We start from the raw sequence: 15,706 nt of genomic DNA, 5'->3' as shown, positions 1-15,706 counted from the left end.
TTTTGTAAATAATTGTTGGTAAATATATGTTACGTATATTTTTACGCAACAAAAGGATTTATTCTTGCGTAAATATCTTGTTGAGTTTGATGATGAGTTTTGTATTGCCTGCTGCTTTCTTATTGGCCGAAATATTTGTTCACATCTAGAAAAGATCTTCAAGCTAAATCGGCGATCAAAGGTTGCCTTCGAATGCGTGCTCTGCTATTGATTAAAAATGGATAAATGCAAATGCTAATGCTTATTCATTTTCATATCTCCAAAGCACAATTGATAATGTCAACATTCTCGCTCGCTTTCAGAGTAGCACTAGAAGTTCTACGCTTTCAATCTATTTTTATATATCGATGTTGATTTTTGTCTTCATGCTATGTCGTTCTATTTCATCCTTGCATTCCAGGACAAGTCGATTTTAATGAAAACTTGATGTAGGTAAAAGAAAAACATACTAATAAACAATATTTGTGTGCGTGCGTGTGTGTGTGTGTGTGTATTTATATGTATGTATGTATGTTAAAACCAAAACATGTTGAGTGACACTGAACCGTCAAACATCAAGTAACAAATGGATTAACACTTTGATTTGTCGTTAATTGCACATGTCGGCATTCAGTTGGATATTTTCAAGCACACAGACACGCAGGAACCGCTGCAACAATCACGAAATGTGGTTAGTTGCGAAAAACAGTTCCCTGCTGTCGCCCGATCTGACGCCGATCATTTTACATATTGCCTTAAGAAATTTAAGGGTGTTGGGGTCCATCGGGCCGAGAACCTCGATACATATTGGCAAAAATTCCATCGAGGGGAGGGCGTTCCCATATTTTTTCATTTTCTCGTCCGCTGCCCTGGCCGCGGCCAAACCGCATTCTTTACTTGTCAGGTTTACATATCGTTCGGCAAGGGTGCCAGGGACCGTAACATCCCACGCCAAACATCTGCCGGCTCTCCAAGGTATTAGTGTGCATCCGTCCGGGCGCCTACCATCATGCGCAGAAATGCCGGATGGTTCCTTGAGAACTGGGATTGAAGCCTTGGAGAAGAGCCGACAAATGTATTCGTTTAGCGCTGAGTGAAGAAATGTATGTATGTATGTATGTATGTATATATGTATGTATGTATGTATGTATGTATGTATGTATGTATGTATGTATGTATGTATGTATGTATGTATGTATGTATGTATGTATGTATGTATGTATGTATGTATGTATGTATGTATGTATGTATGTATGTATGTATGTATGTATGTATGTATGTATGTATGTATGAATGTATGTATGTATGTATGTATGTATGTATGTATGTATGTATGTATGTATGTATGTATGTATGTATGTATGTATGTATGTATGTATGTATTTATGTATGTATGTATGTATGTATGTATGTATGTATGTATGTATGTATGTATGTATGATGTATGTATGTATGTATGTATGTATGTATGTATGTATGTATGTATGTATGTATGTATGTATGTATGTATGTATGTATGTATGTATGTATGTATGTATGTATGTATGTATGTATGTATGTATGTATGTATGTATGTATGTATGTATGTATGTATGTATGTATGTATGTATGTATGTATGTATGTATTTATGTATGTATGTATGTATGTATGTATGTATGTATGTATGTATGTATGTATGTATGTATGTATGTATGTATGTATGTATGTATGTATGTATGTATGTATGTATGTATGTATGTATGTATGTATGTATGTTTGTATGTTTGTTTGTACATAAAGGGAATGATGGAGAAAAACTTGAATTCCGATAACGTCACGTGAGGAACGATGCATCAATTACTCACTCATCCCCTTCCTTTATTGTTGGACGTGGGGGATTATTGCGGGACGGTAGCTCCCGACATGGAGGCATTCTTAGGATCTGCATCTGCTTCTTTATTGCTTCTTTATATCTGCACTGCACCGAGTAGGAACACATGTCATCGTTGGCATGCCTCAACTCTTCCACGTTGTCCTCCTCATCTCTTTCGCTTGCTAGCTGCCGTGCACGTGCATAACTATTTATTTTATAATCTATAATTCATTGCGCTGAAACTCCTTAATTGATTGTTTGTGATTAATTTTTGAACCATCATGTTTCGTTATTAAGTTGGTGTTGGGTCTGGGAGATATGTTGTTGATGTCGATGTTGTTGTTGGATGATGTTGGCGTTGTTGTTGAATGATGTCGTCGTTGTTGTTGAATGATGTCGTCGTTGATGTTGGATGATGTGTTGATATTGTTGTTGGGGCTAGATAATGCGTTGTTTGGATATATTGTATGTTTGTAGCACGTGTTGTTTAATCATGTTGCATTGGTTTTGTGCTATTCTTGAGATGTTGCATTAATACAGTTGGATAATCTTTTGATAAATTAAATTTTTCGCAAAAAATTTTTTGTGAGAAAGCAACATTTTTATGCTGCACTTTAAATTAATTTATCATCAGAAACATGTCTTTCTCTTTAAAAAATTTAATCAACGAAAACTTTTCGAACAACCTACAAAACTAGTTTAGCAAAGCGTTTCAAGAATAAAGGTTATTTTGTTGTACAAGCTAATTTACAACTATGCACAGACACAACAAGGACTCCTCAAATAACGCAATTTATCTCTTTTAAATTTCTCGCGTTACTGAACGTTAGACCGATTTGCTAAAAGAATGCTTTAGCTTTGCTGTCGATGCTTTGTGAAAGTTTCTTTGTGTCTGTAGATATGTTCTGCAATAAATGTATTTGCACTCGATGCTAATTTGAAAAACTGAAAAGTTTTTCAGCAGTCAGAGGCTTAACAAACGTTCCCGTGGAAAAACCTACGCTCCAGCGCATGGATAAGCATCTGCGTGTGTGCATGTTGTCGTTCTAAGCATTTCAAATACCGGTTGATAAATTTTTTCTGCATTTTTTTAATAATAAAATTAGGATCATGTTCTACATTTAATTTCAAACAAAAATCTATTTTGCACCGGCGGACGAAACAAACAAGTTTTGTGGAAAAACTGTTGAAATGATAAAAATAGTAGCACAAAGTAATTCTAACGCAACATTTTTTACTTGGGAGCTTAAAGATTTGCCCGGTCATAATTTTTTGGAACCGGATGTTCCAAAGCTTTCATTAAAACCTGCGGAATGTTCTGGCAGCTGCATACCAAAATTTACATTGTCCACGATGCTTTCTGGCCATGCAATTCTTTTAATTTATACTATTTACAAAATCCTCCATTCAGCCGAGAAGTCCTCAAGTACTAATGCTAATTTACTGCAAACTCAATGAGCGCATTAAAATGAACGCAAAATATTTTTTCATATCCAAAAACTCGTTTCAATTCTTACCAAAAAAAATTTCGTAACGTGTATTAGCGCGTGTTCATTGCGTGGAATACGTGCGTACGATAGTTTATAATGTTCTCTCATGCAATTGTTAAAAATAACAGAAGTATAAAATTGTATAGGAAGGTGTTTTATGTAAGGATTTGTAGGAGAATATGAAACAATTTGTTGGTGGTGGTGGGTGTTGTGTTATTGTTTATCGTCATTGTTGTTTTTGTGATTGTGTTGTTTGTTGTTGTTGTTACAGAACCAAAATTTGCCACACCGTAACACGGAATTGAAGGAATTGAAGGAACGCTGCCATGGTTAATGAATTAATTAAATTGCTATCGCTTGTAAATAAATAAGATGCATGAACTATCAGCAGTTGTCAGCAATGTGTATCGACAACTTCAAATTGCAACAAATTTTAAGTTTCAACAACACGGAACAAAATGTTTTCATTTCAATAGTTTCAAACTTTAATTATAAATTTTGAAAAAGAAAAATTTTTCTAACCACTCTATCAGACTTTACGTTTTCGATATAAATGCTCCAATTTATATGACTTAGTTTACAAATCCATAGAGTATAAAAAAATGTCCTAAGTTTTATCAACATTCATTTGAAAATGTCACAAAATGTTTAAAAATGATTGTGAGAGCGGATGCTTGTGTATTTCAAATTTATGCACCTACAATATTTTTTCTTGGATGAGTTGCACCTATGCATTCCTTTATCGATTGCTTGCGATTTTTTAAAAAATAAATAAAAATATGAAATGCTTAACGTAATGAAATGCTTTCTTTAATTTGTTCAAATGAATTTTTTCATTTGAACAAAATTTGAAAGGATAAAAAGTACAAACTTTTCTTACTAGTACGTAGAAATTGATTTGATTGAATAATTAAACAACTCTTACAAATCAGAAGAAAAATATGTATCTCATTAGATTTAAATAAATCACAAAAATTTTAAATAGAAAACAAGATGGAATTTATTAAATATTCAACAATTGAAGTATAGTTGAAATAATTTTTTGTGACATGAAAATATATTACCACTCAATGTCACAACCACGGTTTTTTCCCTTCAAAATTAAAAGACATTTTAATGTGAAAAATTTTTATGAAAAAAAAAATATCGTATAAAAAATAATGCAAAAATATGCAAGAGAAGTGAACGTGGAAAGACATATTCACAACAACAACAACATCAACAACGACAACATCATCAGCAACTGTGACCACAAAATCAACTAGGACAACAAAAACCGCCACAATAATAACCATAACATTAACAACAGCAACAACAACAAGCGTTGACAACAACAAACGACGTCAACAACAGCAAATAACGACAACAACAACAACAATAAATGATTGACGATAACAGCATAATGTTGACAACAACAAACAATGACAACAAAAGCAGCAGCAACAAACGACGACAACAACAAACGATGACCACAACAACGGCGAAAAAATAACAAATTAGATTGAAGACGCTGGTGAACGAATGACGAAAAAAAGAATGAATGAATGAATGAATGAATGAATGAATGAATGAATGAATGAATGAATGAATGAATGAATGAATGAATGAATGAATGAATGAATGAATGAATGAATGAATGAATGAATGAATGAATGAATGAATGAATGAATGAATGAATGAATGAATGAATGAATGAATGAATGAATGAATGAATGAATGAATGAATGAATGAATGAATGAATGAATGAATGAATGAATGAATGATGAATGAATGATGAATGAATGAATGTAAGAACGAAAGAAATAATAAAAAATAAATTAAATTATTAATCGAATGAATCATCTTTTAATAAATTTACGAGATTATGTTACTCTTTTGATGAAATGTCACCAATAAATTTAATTATTTTCATATATTCCTACTGTCAACACACATAATAGAAATTAAAAATACGCCTATTTTATTTGCATTTGCATTTGCCACAGACACACACACACACAAACACAAATATATATCTATATATGTATATATATGTAGTTATAAATTGCGCTATATGATTAATTTCAATTAATTACTATTATCTTGATTATTTGTTATCTTCAAATAAAGTCAGTGCAGAAACAACGTATTTATATTCGTTGAGCAGGCAGCCTTTGTAATAAAGAATATATGATGACGCTAGAAAACAATTTGCGTAAAATTACCGACACCGTTGTAACAGAACACCATTACAACGGAACATATTCCAACACCAACATCATTGCAACATCAACATCATTGCAACAACAACATCATTGCAACACCAACAACAACACTGAGGGACAGAACAATGTATCTTGCAACGGAACATTTATCAGCATGAAATTTGAATAACAACAAGAGCAGGTGAACATGTTGGCATATCGCTGGCTGGCATTACAAATGCATGAATTATAACGTATACCCATTCGGTCATGTGCTCATTTGGTTGCTCCCACTAACAAAGCAACAAAGAAGTCTTTGAGCAGAAAAGAAGCACACATGCTCACTTCATCCGCAAGCTACTTATGACGTCTGTTCGCTGCTCACATTAAATATGTGCTACCTTGTTACTGCTGCTGTTCATGTGGTGGTGATGTTGTTGTTGATGTTGCTGTAGGAGTGATGTTGTTGATGTTGTTGATGTATTGGTGATGTTGTTGATGTTGTTGATGTTGTTGTTGTTGATGTTGTTGTTGTTGTTGTTGATTTTGTTGTTGTTGTTGATGATGTTGTTGTTGATGTTGCACCATTGATGATGTTATGTTGTACCGTTGATGTTATGTTAATGTTATGATGATATCATTGTAGATTTCATTATTTCGCAAGTTAAAAATTTGAAACGTTATTTAGTGCTGCTGCCAATGTAAGTTCCCTTTGACGTACTTAGCTTCCATTTTCAAGGTTAAGAATGATCATTGGTGGGTGGCGGACGATTTGTTTTGTTTCCTCCCGGTATAAATTGTTGAATGTTTGTCGTTCAGTCTCCCGCCAAGATGCTGTCAGGTAATTATGTTCGGCTAATTGATTTATGCTGTTTGTCGAACGCCACTTGAAGTTTATTGTTGATTTATTGGACGCCGATAATTGAGACTAACGCATGTTTAAATTCGTTAGTGTGTGTTGGTTCGTTTCAGCAATACTTAAGATGCAATGGGATCGTCTGTTCGTTTGTGCATTCAATTTAATTCCACTAAATTTTGGATTTTTTGCACTGGAGTCTGGTATTCTACACTCTGAAGTGCAGTACTCTCGCGTATTGTATTGTATACATTGTTTTGTTTTGTACATGGTTGTGTATGGCCCATTGTATATGTACTGTATTGTATTGTAATGTATTGTATTGTACATTGTATACATATTTTATTGTATGGTATTATATGCATTGTGTTGTGTTTTATTTGCAAGTATTTGCATAACACTTGGCTGAACGACATTTGTTTATTCACTTAGGTGAAGCTTGTTGATGAGCAGAGGAAGTGAAGAATGAATAATTTGCTCACTCTTTATTAGAAATGATTCAACGTCCGTTAATTTGTTTTTTTGTACAAATGTTTTCAAACTTCTTTCACTATCTACGATTTCAACTGAGTTAGCATTATTTTATTAGTACCCTTAAAATTACTGGAAGAAAAAAACTGAAATTGTTGAACAATGTAGGTACATAAACATGTTTAAGTGTACAAAATCATACACTTGCGTACAAATACACTTGAACGCACGCACACACTATGTTCCTTTCATAGTTCATTCGCAAACAAATACGTCCACAGTCGTTCAACTCAAAGGCTGTTTGAACGTTTCTGTGAGTCTAGTAGGCAGAATTAAAAATGCTCGCTAAGCCTTGTAACTTCATTGAAGCAATCCAATTAAGCAGCATGAGGCAGGCATCAGATGAAACTTTTTCACTTCTGTTCTGCTTGTTCTTATTTCTTTCCTCTGCTTGTTTTGGCTTAATTCTTTAAATTATCCGCTTCACGCGTAGTCACTGTTTTGTTGAAGCCGCTTTTTGAATACAGCTTTGTTAATATTTTAATGGCTTTTGATGTAGATGTTGCATGTGGTGGAGTTGTATGTTGTACGTGGTGAGGGAGTCGTATGTGGTGGAAGAGTTTTACGTGGTGGGGAAGTTTTACGTGGTGGGGGAGTTGTACGTGGTGGGGGAGTTGTACGTGGTGGGGGAGTTGTATGTGGTGGAGGAGTTGTACGTAGTGGGGGAGTTGTACGTGGTGGGGGAGTTATATGTGGTGGAGGAGTTGTACGTGGAGTAGGTGTTACACGTGCAAATGAGCTGTAACAACAAAGGTTGAAATATTTTTACCCACATTTGTAATCATTAAGATGGAAACATGATTTATGAATAATTAAAGTTGTAAATAATTCACGTTCTTTATACGCACGCGACTGAGTTTTTACTGGAGCCTGTCAAAAATGGATGTTGGTGGGTGGCTGGGTCGGTGTATGCATCTTCTCTGATTCGTGTTGGTCTTCTTCTATCTTATGAGCGCAAATGCGTCCAGTTTGTATGTTTGTATTAAACTTTTGTATGTTTGTATTAATTTTTTGTATGTTTGTAATAAAATTTTGTATGTTTACATTAAATTTTTGTATGTTTGTATTAAATTTTGTATGTTCGTATTAAATTTTTGTGGTCGGTCGATTGTGCAAATTTTCAGAGCCTAATACACTTTGTAGGTGTTTTTCAGCCAATTTTGAAAAAAATGGAAGAAAGATATTTTGTTAAGCGATGTGTGGAAGTTTTTTTTGTACTGGTGTTGTTTAGGACGGTTGTTTCGCAAGCTGCCCGTTATATTCTATATTACATACTATAAAATCCTTTTCAAAACAAGGGCGAAGAATGAATAAATATTTTAAATTGATTAAAATTTATTGGTTCATTTATTTATTTATTCATTATTTTATTCATTTGCAGTACTTTAGCTAACTGAAAGACCTACAAATTTTCATTTGTTTGTCTTATTATTTTTATAAAAGTTGAATTTGTTAATGGAAAAAAGATTTGATTACGCTATGAGGCTTCGCTGTAGGCAACGCAACACGCAGCACACCACAGCAGACCACACGACACCACAGCAGACCACACTACACCACAGCAGACCACACTACACCACAGCAGACCACACTACACCACAGCAGACCACACTACACCACAGCAGACCACACTACACCACAGCAGACCACACTACACCACAGCAGACCACACTACACCACAGCAGACCACAACACACCACAGTAGACCACACCACAGCAGACCACACCACAGCACATTTTTTGTTTAATGCAGAAATTATATGGAGATCATCTTGATTAAAATTACATCGGTCATGTTCATTTTTCTGTTGCTAAAAAAATGTAGGATTAAAGTATTATCCTCAATGTCATCATTACATCAACATTGCAGCATTATCATTTGTGATGTCATCAAACATTGCAATATAATCATTGACTTCATTGTCACATCAACGTCTCAATTTGATTGCTGATATCACATCACCTTCACTTTTATTTACCGCTAATTTATTCTGTTGAAATTATTTTTATCATTTAATTCTGAGCATAAAATGCTTTAAATTATTTTCATTAATTAAATTATCAGCCGTCATCTGTGTTGCCAACCAAATCTTGCTTTTGTCAATGTAAGAAACAAAAGTCATCCATTGAAACTTCGTGACTTTTTAATTATTCCTTATAAATTGAGGATATTTTTTTCATTGGCACTCTTTTTAATAATTTTTTTATTTCATGTGCAAATTAAATTTAAAAAAATACTCAAACAGCAGTGCCAATTTTTGGATTGTTTTTTTTTTAAATATATTGGGAGGTTGGGGTAAGAACTTTTTTGTGGGCACCCCACCAAAATTTATTTGCGGAAGTCCTTTGCCCTCATCATTATCGCGACCGTCGCAGCTGTCCTCACTTCAGCAATGATAACTCAGTTTGATGGTAGCACGTATGAAATGTAAACAACACTTTTCCATAAAAACATATCTCAAGCAAACAATAATTATCAGTGGGTAAATACTTGAAAATTTGAGCAAATGTGTGCTGGCTTAAGCGTCATCACCTCAATGAATCAGTGAAACTGCTACTTAGAAGATGCGAGCCATCACAAATCATGTTATTACTGCCATTCGCTGTCACGGAGTTAACAAAGTATTTGCATCAATTATCTTCATTGTTTCGTAGTGTTCACTATTGTTTTATTTTCAAACAGCTCATTTCTATTTAATTCTACATTCTAGATTTTCAAATAAATTTGATATTTGCCTTATTTCATTGCTTTATTTTATTAAACTTACAGTATTACGAAATTATTTAAGCTCTGTTGGAGTGTAAAATGATGAGAAGTGAAGGACACGTAGTGGGAACGAGAACATGCAGCTCACGCCTTTGGAATGGGATGCTCAACTAATAACAATAACATGACAAATTTGCTGTTTATTTCTTAAATTAACGTCAACTGAAGGAAATTATTTTTAAAAAACTTCTTAAAACACAATAATAACTCGAGCATTTTATGGTGGTGAAAGTTTTTAATTTTCGGTATTTTGAAGAAATTCAATCCAAAGTTCCCACACCGCGCTAACAACGGCAATGCAATACAACTTGTTCTAACAATTAGTTACGTCAAACATTGTTTTCAATTCTAAAGTAGTTCAAAACCGCTCGTCCAATTTTTTTAAGATCTACTGGGAGCAATTAAGCTGCAGGCCGAAAAATTTTACCTTCTAACAATACCAGGCATTTACAAACTCCTGCTCTCGTGCGCGTGCATGCCCATAATGCAAACTTATAAGTTCGTGCTGGGCTAACATGAACGCTGAAGTATTCAACTAAATTGCATTTAATGAAGAGATATCATTTCGACGACGCAATTCTTCAGGAGGAGGCTCCATTCTATCTGTCGTTAATTGGAACCTTCAATCGCAATTCTAATCGGCTCTCATAAACTTCTAGCGTTTTACTCTTAAATTAACTTCATCTGAGTTTACTGATATTTTGTTAGGTTCACAGAAAGGTGTTCATTGATTTAATGAGGGTTGTTCTTCATCCGTTGTCGCATTCGTTATAAACGTATAAAATGAGTCATAAAGTTTAACATGCATATTTTAACACTGCTTTCGCAATTTAGCTGGCATGTTTTATGATATTCTTGGTATGATATGATCACTTACTAGTGATAATTATGAACTATTTTCTTTTAAAAACGCCAAATAACTTTTTAATGAAAATGAAATCTACTTAAAATGTCATCAAGTGTTTTTTATATACTATATAATATTTTTTATATTTTATATAAGTATTTTATATACTAACTTATTTATCTATTAACTTGTTAATTTGTTCATTTATTTGTTATGTTGCTCTAATTCTTTGCTCAATTTCATTTCATAGAATTGTAAAAATTATTTAAATGTTATTTTCCGAAACTATTGCAACTGAAGACACAAAGGAAAAGATTTTTCATTCGAATTGTTGATACATTTCGTTGAAGAGAATTGATTGACCGGCAGGTGTTTGTGAATTTCTGATTACAATCGCTGTTGTGAATGTTTCTAGGGCCTATCTTTTGAGATTGTTTTTGATAAAAGTGTTTTAATACATTAGTTAATTTATTAAAAATATTGTTACTGATGTGTATTTGAAAATCTATGAAAAAACTTTAATATTTCAAATGATATATGTGCTATCGAACTTAATCAATTCTGCATTGGTGCACGAATTGTAGAAGCATTATTAGTTGATCCGCGGCAAATGTTCTCCTAATAAGCTGCCTACATTCCATCAATTAATCGAAATTGTTTGGTGAATATTTTATAAACTCTGACAACATCCAGATTTAAGATTTTTTTGTCTAAATTTTGTTCTTTATTTGAAATTTCTCTTCAGGCAGTTCGTAAATTTTGGATTAATTTTATGATGAAAAAAAATTTCATTTATCCTTTGGCTATATTTTTAAACCACTTTTTCCATTTTTTTCTAATATTTAAAAAATGAATTTTTGATTTTCGCAAAAATTTAAAAAAACTGTAGCAATTCTTTGTTATTGATACCTATAAAAAAATACGTTGCAACTGAAAGAACAACCTTTAAAAGCATAAAAAATAATGGATGTATGTGAAGCTTCCGATGGAACGATTGACCACTTTACACCTTAAAGCACAAACACATGCAAACGCACCTACGCACCAAACACAGGCTCTTACGCACACATATTTACATGTAAACATCACAGATTTCGACACGATTCTACACAGGCACGCACACACGGTCAAAATACATGTATGTATCTTTTAAATAAATAGTTGGAAAAAAATTGGTGACGTTTACATGAATTAATGGCGGATTGACGGCTAAATAAATAAATTTGTCTCAAAGAAGTTGTCACCTGACAGGCGTCACTTCAACAAATTTATTTGAATAGGAAAGTGCCGCAACACATGTGACGCGCAATCACTCCGACTTAATGTTTGCCAACTTTTAAAATGTTGCAAGTTTCACATGTATTGAACGTGCCAATGTTATAAATATTACTCGGAACGATGTAGGTCTCATGTTTCGTTGTTACATATCAGGTTTTTAACAATTGAATTAGCTTGATTAAGGCCGTTAGGATGGAAATGGTTATCAATATTTCGCAAAGTAATGTTTATGCGTGATGTATACGTGTTGCGTTAGGCTTCTTACGAGAAAGTTGTCATTTGTTTTGTTTGGCTGACGGGTAAAATGAATATTTAAAATTAAAAAAATTTAATTAGGCCAGTTTTATTGAATTATCGAAATTGATTTAGAAATACAGACTCAAGGAAGTCCTGGAAAGTGCATTTGAAATATTTTATTCTGAATAAAAACCCTGCTATGAATTCAATTCCTAAATTTTAAAAACAATTGAAATCAAACCGAATCTAATTTTTTATTTAATTTGACTATTTTTGTAAATTAAAAGTTAACTGACATAAAAACGAAAAAGTTACGACGAATTTTAACTAAGTTTAAAAAAGTTTTAAAATTGCAGCAGTAACGAACAAGCGCTAAAAAATTTATCATGCGATGAAGATGGCCGAAAAAAGAAAGTGGCTCAATAAATCGAGCTGACGGATGCTTTCATTACCTCACATCTTCACTTTTAGCGGCTCTGCTCGGAAGATATGAACTGAGTTTTCAACAATTAGTCGCACATATCTCACACTGAGTATCTCGCCTTTCATGGCTCCAGTGAACGCGCTCTTAAGTATCACCATTGCAGGTGGTATCATTTTAAGTATCAGAGTAAAGTCATTATATCAATAACTATCATCTTTAGTCTCATTATGAAGCATTATTCAAGTTTCATTATTAACATCGTCGTAAATTTTTCATAAATATCATTGTACATTGTCTTTTTCAATCTTTGTTTTAAAAACCGTTTAAAATTTGTTTTAAATTCTTACCTACACTAACTAAAAATTTTTATTGGTGCGGGAACCCGCTAGCTCAAACAACCTGCTAACTCGATTGCTGCACCCTGTGAAATGCCTGACCTCCAAATTTAAAATGATCATATAAATTATTTTTCTACATTCGCAAGCGCATGAAAAAACTTTAAATTTACTTAGCACCTTTGAAAAATAAAATATTATCGTAAAAAAATTATAACCCGTATGTCAGGCTTGATCGGAACTTCCGTTATAACAAACGCTACAAATCTTCATCGACGCAACGAAGATTTAAAAAAATCTTAATAAAAATTAAATAAACAAACTATCAAATAAAAATTTTTAAACACCCTAGCCTTATTTTTAGAAAGATATCTACTAATAAACTAATAATAATAATAATAATAACAGCGATTGAAGATGTTAGTAACCTATGACGAGAACTACGAGGAAGCTAGCGATGATGACGACCTTCATGATTTCTTCTTCTTCTTCACAGCAGTAACCAACAACGATCAAATTATTTTACTCTAAAAAAATCGCTTGATACTTAATTATTCGAGAGAAAAAAAAGAGATGAAGAGTTTACAACGTAGAAGTCAGTCTGTTGGCGGAAAATGTTGGAAGACAACCCGATGGACGCCGCATTTATAGAAAATTCAACCGATGATGATGACGAGGATGATGATGAAGATGATGATGAGGAGGAGGATGACGACAATGACGACGATGCTGACGACGAAGCAGAGAATGTGGGCGTGCTCGCGCGTGTGTGTTTGATTGTTCTCTTGTGAGTTGCATGATTGTGATGTGTCTCAGTTGAATGAAATGCTGAACTAGGTGGCGGCGGTAATGATGATGGGGCTAATAATAATAATAATAATTATTATTATTAATATTTTTGTTATCATGAATAATATTTTTGCTATTGTTGTTGTTTTTTAATATTATTATAATTGTTATTATAACTTTTGCGCAGTATTAATTTTACAGAATAAGATAAAAAAATATCGTCAACCGCATTAACGTCGTTTTGTTACCCCTCTTATTATTTAATGTAATTTTGCAAGTATTTTCAATCCAATTCACAGCAATGATGATACATTCAAAAGGGCAAATTAGACAAAAGATATACATATTGAAATATAGTGATACTGTTATACTTTTAGTATAGTCCTAGTGTTGTTATAGTAACTATCGATTGTAACAATACTCAATAAGACAATAAGATTGTGTCGGGTTTATTTGGGGCACTTGACATACATGTATTTGATAGAAAAATAAAATATTTTTTCTCAAAATTGAGCAAAATCGGTAATGAATACAACAGCAATAAAAATAATAACTCGAAGATAAGGATTACAAGTTTTCAGTTTTATATCTACATAGTTTTAATTTCTGCATTGATCGATTCATTGATTGATTCATTGATTAACTGATTAATGAATAAATTAATAAATTAATAAATTAATAAATAAATTAATTAATTATACGTCAATATTATCATGATGTATGATCATATTGTAATACGCCTACATATCCCTACATTGTATTAGCTAGGAGGACCATCATAAAAATTGCTCATTGAATTCGGCATGCGGACAGAAATACGAATGGGAGACATGTAGAGAGCAAATAACTAAACAACTGCCACAACAATGAAGCCATGCCGAGAGATCAAAATGTCTCAATTATGACACGTTGTTTATTGGAATCTGTCCGAATAAAAAGTGAACGAGCGGAAAATTGAATCGTCGTGCCAAATTTTATTCCGCATGTAAGCCGCTTCTAATTGATTTCCGAATCGATCGGTGATCTCTACCTACTAAAGTGCATCCAGTTTGTGACAGGGCATTATTATAAGATTAGGCTTTAATTGGAATTTTTGTTTAATAAAACGTACAAATAGATAAAAATTATTGAAAAAATTTTGTCATTTCACGGATAAACGTAATTTATTACAAATATCTAAGACGTTCAAATAGTACATCATTATTTAAAGTAAATTGAATGAAGCTACAATAATTAACTCTGGCTCACTCTAAAAGAGAAAGCCAAAGCGTTTGATGTTTCACACAGTCTAAAATCAGGCAAACATTTGGTTCTCCTCGCCAAATAAAGCAGGTACATGCATGTCTATCACGCACATGTCATCACATCACGCACACCACACATCACCATACTCACACAACTTCTCTTGGATCGATCGGTTTATTGAGTTGATTCATTTTATCGTTTGCATCATTTTCATAATCTAATGAATTCTAGATAATCATTGGTTCAAGGTACTCTACCCTACCCGTGCTTTAATTTTAACTCTTGTACATGTTCAAACGTTATTGATTTCTTAAGAAATACTCTTGTAAATTGTGGAGGAATTACTAGATTTAAATTTAAATATGAGCGTGTTATTCGACTGATAACAACATCCGCGCTAATGTTTTCAACAAGTAGAAGGCTTTGCAACAAATTTATTGCCCTCAAAGTTTTTATTTGAAAAACAACAACACATTTTAGTAATTTTAAGCAGAAATGTATAAAAATATTGAATATTTAAATACAAAATAAAATATATAAAAATAAAAAATAAATTATATAACATTATGAAAAAAACAAAAAAAATGTACGGTTGTTTTTAGTGACGCGTAAAGTTTTATGCCAAAACACTCCTGAAAAATAAAATTTAAGGTTGGATAAACTTTTTATTTCTAGAAGTAAATAATTTATTTCAGCTGATGGCGTTTTGTTCATATTCAGATGCGCTGCCCTTCTTCAAGAAATCAATTTCAATTTTTTGCCGAATTTAAAAAAAAACTATACTATGTTTATTAAACATATACACCACACGCGCACAGACAAACACACACACACACACACACACAGTTCAACTTCTCCAAACTCATTCAATGCTCAGTCAATATTAAAAAA

The 15,706-nt window shown here is 32.8% G+C and overlaps 2 protein-coding genes across 2 annotated transcripts; one reads left to right on the top strand and one right to left on the bottom strand.

Annotated features, from left to right (window-relative positions):
* Positions 1–658: 658 nt before the first annotated feature.
* Positions 659–3,650, bottom strand: HELRODRAFT_160433 (hypothetical protein; the record flags this gene model as incomplete). Its single annotated transcript, XM_009017392.1, has 3 exons — positions 659–1,068; positions 1,883–2,018; positions 3,612–3,650. The coding sequence occupies 3 exons, from the start codon at positions 3,648–3,650 to the stop codon at positions 659–661; spliced, it is 585 nt and encodes a 194-aa protein (XP_009015640.1).
* Positions 3,651–7,399: 3,749 nt separating this feature from the next.
* On the top strand, positions 7,400–8,598 carry HELRODRAFT_160432 (hypothetical protein; the record flags this gene model as incomplete). The annotated part of the gene is made up of 2 exons (XM_009017391.1): positions 7,400–7,608; positions 8,436–8,598. The coding sequence occupies 2 exons, from the start codon at positions 7,400–7,402 to the stop codon at positions 8,596–8,598; spliced, it is 372 nt and encodes a 123-aa protein (XP_009015639.1).
* Between the last annotated feature and the right edge of the window lie 7,108 nt (positions 8,599–15,706).

Source organism: Helobdella robusta (assembly GCF_000326865.2).
Source record: "Helobdella robusta unplaced genomic scaffold HELROscaffold_2, whole genome shotgun sequence".
Classification (NCBI taxonomy): domain Eukaryota; kingdom Metazoa; phylum Annelida; class Clitellata; order Rhynchobdellida; family Glossiphoniidae; genus Helobdella; species Helobdella robusta.
Note: the sequence above shows the minus strand (reverse complement) of the source record. Positions and strands in the feature narration are given on the sequence as shown.